Source organism: Erpetoichthys calabaricus, chromosome 8 (assembly GCF_900747795.2).
Source record: "Erpetoichthys calabaricus chromosome 8, fErpCal1.3, whole genome shotgun sequence".
In the NCBI taxonomy this organism is placed as follows: Eukaryota; Metazoa; Chordata; class Cladistia; order Polypteriformes; family Polypteridae; genus Erpetoichthys; species Erpetoichthys calabaricus.
The window spans coordinates 153,443,431-153,449,614 of record NC_041401.2 but is presented as its reverse complement, the minus strand read 5'-3'; the positions used below and the strand labels follow the sequence as shown (position 1 = coordinate 153,449,614).

At 37.2% G+C, this 6,184-nt stretch overlaps 1 protein-coding gene across 1 annotated transcript; it reads right to left on the bottom strand.

Annotated features, from left to right (window-relative positions):
• Positions 1 to 1,740: 1,740 nt before the first annotated feature.
• LOC127529021 (uncharacterized) lies at positions 1,741 to 3,927 on the bottom strand. Its single transcript, XM_051931268.1, has 5 exons — positions 3,846 to 3,927; positions 2,773 to 3,755; positions 2,594 to 2,663; positions 2,314 to 2,482; positions 1,741 to 1,903 (listed from the first exon to the last, which is right to left on the bottom strand). Exons 1-5 carry the CDS (start codon positions 3,925 to 3,927, stop codon positions 1,741 to 1,743), a joined length of 1,467 nt encoding a protein of 488 aa, XP_051787228.1.
• Between the last annotated feature and the right edge of the window lie 2,257 nt (positions 3,928 to 6,184).

The window sequence follows — 6,184 nt, the reverse complement described above, 5'->3', positions numbered from 1 at the left end:
GGACATACAACCTTCACATTTTTTATTATTTGTCTGATTCTTTATCAGTGGTTGACTTACAAAAATTGAGAGATATAATTGGTTACATTTCGTTTGATTTTCCAGTTGGGGCACAGGCAGAATAAATGAGAGTATTAGTTCTGGGATTGTGTTGTGATGTGAGATTTTGCATATAAGTTGACAAGTATTTTATATGTCTTTATTTGTTACTTAGGCAATACAATATAATATTAGTGTTACATTAGTGAGAGGCATTCATGTTTACAACCCCTAAGGACCGAGTCTCTTTGAATTTTATGATTGGGTTGTGGGGGGGAAGTGCCTCAAACCAGTTTGGCAAGTGTTTCTCTGCAGGATTCTCAGTCAACCCCCAGAGGAAAGCCAGGCTGCCTAACTGGCAAACTTTAGCTCAACAAATGGTTTTGGGGGATGGCAGGTGTGAAAATGTTTTCTGTTCCCCCCATTGGTCTGAAGTGTTGCTGTTTGGAACTGGCTTGTATCAGAAGCCTTTAAGTACCATGATGTCCTATTGGCTGTATGGGTTGGACACTCTCTCTTACCAAACTGATGCATGAACTAAAAAGGACAATGAAGAGCACAGCTCAGCAGCTAAATTGAGACAGACATGCAGCTTGTTCTGAAGAAAGCTGACCACAAATGATGCCTTAACTAGAGACATTTTAAGTAGCTAACAAGTCTGTGTGCTGCCTGAAACTACACATCACCATTTATCAGGTAGTATGGTTGCCAATATTCAAATGTACTTTGCATATTGTTATTATTTATGAATATTATCAATAATACATTATTTTATGTGTAACTTAATTCCTGATTGTCTTTTACTACACCTAATTACCTGAGGTTAAAGATGTAGAAGGGAAGGTGGGAAGAAGTTATATGGTACAATACCTTATAAACAGTGGTAAGTCTGTGAGATTTGAGGCATTCTGACAAAGGCTACATATTAATAATACAAAAGGGGAAAGTAGAGTAATATATTACTCTACCAAGACAAAACAGATTGGAACCCACAAACACAGGGTGTGAGGTCCTAAGCATTTAACACTATACCACACTGCCTATCTAATCCACTAAGATTATCCACATTTCTTGTGTCCCTTTTTGAGATAGATAGATAGATAGATAGATAGATAGATAGATAGATAGATAGATAGACTGTAAAATTTTTCATTGTAATTTTACAGTAAAATACTGGCACCAGAGTTGCCAGCCACTTACTGTACTTTTACAGTGAAGCTGCTGTAATTAACATTTACAGTATTACACTGTAAAAGTACAGTAAGTGGCTGGCAACTGTGGTGCCAGTATTTTACTGTAAAATTACAAGGAAAAATGTTTGTATTTTTACAGTGGTCATACTGTGATCACCATTTAGTATGGTGTTTTTCTAGTAGCATAGATTGTTACTACAGCATTGATATTATAATACATTATATTGCAATTTTTACTGACTAAGATGAATGTAAATGAAAACAAATAATGCTTCTTTCATTTGAAACATTCCAATTAACATTTATTTTAAATTTGCATTATTTCAGATAAACAAATCATTGCAACAAAGGTGGGAAACTCACTCAATAAACATAGTATACTGTTCAGTGGTAAATTTAAAAGTGAACCAAACTTGACATTTACATTAGAACAGAATATGAATACTATATTAGATAAATAATGCTGAAACTGTCAAAATTAAAATTGAGAAAGCGGTCTAGGATAAACTCAGACAAAATTCCATTCAAAGTCCATTAACTTACTAAGTAGAGAGGAAACATGAGGGTTTACTGTGCTTTTCTTTTTTTGGACTACTTGGCCAGTCTTCTTGGATATAAGTTTTCCTTGCTTGGTCTTGGACCCTCGTTCAGGGTTGATGTCAATAAATCGTCTAAATAAGAAAGAAAAAAAAAACACTTGTTTATATAAAAAATAATAATAATTCACTTTGTCATGACTGCAATGGTTCCACTTTAGGTGCATGCAGGAAACCAAACCCATAACACATCTTCAAAACAGTTCCACACCAGCACTCTCAACAATTTGCATTCTTTAAAAAAAAATGTACACAACTGCCTGTACCAATTTTATCTAATTTAATTTAGAGAAAAATTTAGAGAAAGAACATCATGGTGTGTGTCAGGGTGGTTAATAGTGAAAGTTTTGATAGAGCATGAGAGAAAGAGAGTAAGCTTAGTAGTGTATAAACGTTTTACAGGCAGTTTGTAATAAAGTCTGATGGAACTGTATGTCATCAGTTTTAATAAAAATGTATGAATGGAAAATAAGCCAATGCCTTACCTTTGAACAAACTCAAGGGTGCATGCAGCCTCTTCTTGATACTGGAGGTTGAAATTGTAATATGAAGCAAATACAGCTGCAAGTCCAGAGACAAAGCTGGGTTGTGTTCCCTCACATACAACGCGACCTTCAATGCTCACCATCCACCGCTGGTTACTTAGTGTTTGACCTGAAAATAAAGATTACAAAAATACTTCCATGACTCTGTACTGAGCACTCTGAAACCTGAGATAACTTTTATCTAGTAAAATGAGATCTCTGCACTATTATGTTTACATACCAAAAATGATCAGTCGAGGACTGCCAGGCAAGTTGAGTGTTCCCTGGATGTCTGCTGAAGTGGCAAATGCCTGAAGTAAAATAAATAAATAAATAAATAAATAGACACAGCATGCAAACTGTTAGACATAAGTCATACATGCAGTCATACATATAATTTTTTGAAAATATTTAACTCACATCTGCTTGAAGGATGAGCCCATCCATTTTCTCCTCAAAATGTGCAAGGAGTAGCTGCAAGACACAGGCAGCCACATCCTCTTCACCCCTGGTTAGGACATTCTGAACAATGGCATTAGTTGGCTTGGTTTTAAAATACTCAGTAATGAGTTTTCCACATTCTTTGAATGACATTTCCAAATGGCTGAGGACATTTCTGTCAGTGAGTAGTTCAAAATGACTATACATATACCTCTGTATGAAGAGGTACGGCCATTTTGTTTTCAAATTGGCAATGGTAGGAGATGGGATGGCATTTATCATTCGATGCTGGTAGCAATAGGTTTCCTCCATCAACTTACGAACTTCTCCTCTGTCTGCTCCAGTACTTCCTTCATGAAGAAATATCTCCTCCATTCTTTGACGCTTCACTTCAAGGCTGTCATAACTTTCACCAGCTGTAAGTTCAGGCTGCCATCGTGTGCAACCATAGGAGTCTGTGGTGCTTCTCTTTTTAATGGTTCCACTCTCATTACTCTGGATCCGATGGTGACTTAGTGTGTTGCTCCGGTTCAGATGCTCTATGTTCACTTTGAGCTGTGACAGAAGAGAAGCGTATCCACCTGCAATCTGCTTGTCACCAATCATGTCTGCAAAACTCTTTGGATACTGCTTGACTATTTGGCGAACAACTATAAGGAATTGTGATCTGGTGGGATTTGATTCATGTGTTCTTATTTCATCAGCAAGGACCCTTATTATCTGTCTTCGGTCAGCAGGTGAAGGTCTCTGGCATTTTGCAATAGCCATTTGTATACCAGTTGGCAATGAGTCCCAGGGTACTTGAAAGGTTTCAGGCCAGGTAACAAACACAGGAGACACACTGGTAGAAGATGCACTGTATCCCATGCTACTTACTGAGGAGCCTGAGGAGCTTGTTTGTGGTGAATGTAGAGGAGAGCTAGGTTGAACAAATTGCTCAGCCAAAATGCTACTTTCTTGTTCTGAAAAATGAATTAAGAAATGAAATATTGATTGAAGAATGATACCATAAACAATGCAGCACAACATAATTAGCTTATTGGCGAACTTACCGTGATGTTTCCAGGCATTGAGCAGTTTTCGGCACTGGATAGGCTGTATGAACTCTAAGATGTCCTCTTCTTTCACATACATTAAATCTTCAAAACTCTCTACTCCTAGGCCTATAAGTTTCTCAACTAATTGATTGAGTGGCTCCTCAGGAAGGCTTGATATTACTGACAATATAGTTTGTTTAATTTCTTCTTGTAAATCAGACATTATTCTAGTAATGGAAAAGAATGATGAAGAACTATTACAGACAGACCACACAAGGAGTATTCTGGCAAAGAACAGTAATCAGGTAGGTTATTTTGATTAATGCATAAGTGACCCAAATTTTGTGATGTCAAACACTGAATTCCCTGGTCCACAAGGCAAAAAGACTGATATTTCTTTGTGACAAAATGTACATTGGAATTGCCATGAATGAGAATCAACTGAATTTTCCCAAATACAAGACCCTCATCATTTCTGTCCAGAACAACATGCATGTTCTTTTTGTAAAGTGTTCCTTTTATAGTCACTTCATTGGTTGCTACCGTGTCTCCTGGCTGAAAATTTAGGTAAGCAACTGACCCTCTAATGTCATCATTGTAGTCATTTATATGAAATTGTGTCCCTCTCTCCACTATACAACTTTCAGGATAAAAATTCCCTGCATTTAAGTATGCTTGCAGAAGCTGATGTCTTTCTGCTAATGTAGCACTCAGGTTCTTGAAGTTGTGCAATTTTCTTGCACACTGCTTAAAGTACGAGTGCTTACTCTCAGAATGAAGCGTCCACAACCGAATGAGAGGACCAAACCAATAAGTGAGCTCAGGATAATGACACATGTAGTGATGTTTTGGTTTAAGAGGGTGACATGGAAAAGTCTTTGCTCGAATATCTATATATTCATCTATCATGACTGATAAACATGCTATTTGACCAGTGTTAATGGCAGGAGCACAAATAAGCTCTACTATTTGTCTGAGTTACAGTATTAATTGCCAAACCTCATTTTCAGATGAACTGGCAATCTTTTCCCCCACCAAAACAGGTAAAAGCCTGAGCAAGCACCAGTTCTGTGCTGCATGACCACGTAATTTCTCACCACCAGGGTGTACTTCACATGGCTTATCATGTGCATCATTGCCAAGGTACCTGAATTGATTAATGCGCTGATTGAATTCGAGGTATGTGAACTGCTTCTCTTGAATCACAAGATGATCAATGTACAATGCAAGGCCATTGGACACAACACCCTCAAAAAGATCATGTCCAAGACAGGGAGGTAATCCTGGTTGACAAACATGAAAATACTTCAACTCATTTAACACAGAATTCACTTTGACACCAACAACATTGTCAGCTCCGGCAGCATCTAAATCTTTAACATTCTGTTCATAAGACTTCACTGTTCTTGTTAAAGCCTTTTTCAGGGGTGCTGACTGGAATGTCTGTCGGTCAATCTCATAATATCTGCAAAAGTTGCTACTCCTACTAAAATTTTCGACAAATCCACCAATGTAATGTGAGCCGAGATTGTCTCCTGCTATGGCACACAATGTACCTTTGTGCAATTTTCCATCAGCTAACATAATACCATTCTCCTCAAGGTCTTTAAGGTCTTTAATCAGAGGACTGAAGACAACGTCCTGACCAAAGTATTTAAAATCCTGCTCCCTGCACAATAAAACTAACTGCATATGGGCAATGCTTGCCCTACAGAAAGGCAACATGTTTGCAAGTATGACATAAACAGCAAGAATCTTGTGTTTTTTCTTTCCTGATCCAAGTGGATTGGCAACTTCAAAGGCATCCTGATATAAGATTAAACCTAAAGATTCCGAATCAGTTTTAAACAGGCTGTTTCCATAAATGTTTCTGCCATCCCAAACATCACTGAGAATGTATTCTGTTCTGATTTCAGCTTTTGTTTTCTTATATTGTTTCCTGACTGATTCACAACAAAACAGTGCTTCTAACGTTTGTTTAATAGGAATGTACTGAGCAAATATTTCCTTACCTGATTAATTTTTTCCAAGGCAGATAGGAACATGATCCACGTATTTAAAATACTCTTTATAAAAAGTCTTTCTCCTCAAATCTATTTTTAGTGCATGGGTATTGCAAATCCGGAAAAGATCCTCAGCTTTCATAGCATCAAGAACTCTCCTTCTATCATTTTCTGAAATTCCTAGAGTGGTCAATTTTTCATTTAGTTTGTGCAATACATGTGACTGGCTAATGTCATGTATATTCTGCAACCCTTCAATTACCGTTTGAATTACTGAAGATGGTAGAACCAACTTTGCCTGCAATTTTAAGTAAAACAATGCCAAATTCTTCAAAAATAGACACTCATCTG

Coding starts and splice junctions, on each gene's coding strand:
- LOC127529021 (XM_051931268.1), bottom strand. CDS start 3,927: ATGTATGTGAAAGAAGAGGACATCTTAGAGTTCATACAGCCTATCCAG. Junction 2,483..2,593: donor TCCTCGACTGATCATTTTTG/GTATGTAAACAT, acceptor CTTTATTTTCAG/GTCAAACACTAAGTAACCAG. Junction 1,904..2,313: donor ACCCTTGAGTTTGTTCAAAG/GTAAGGCATTGG, acceptor TTTCTTATTTAG/ACGATTTATTGACATCAACC.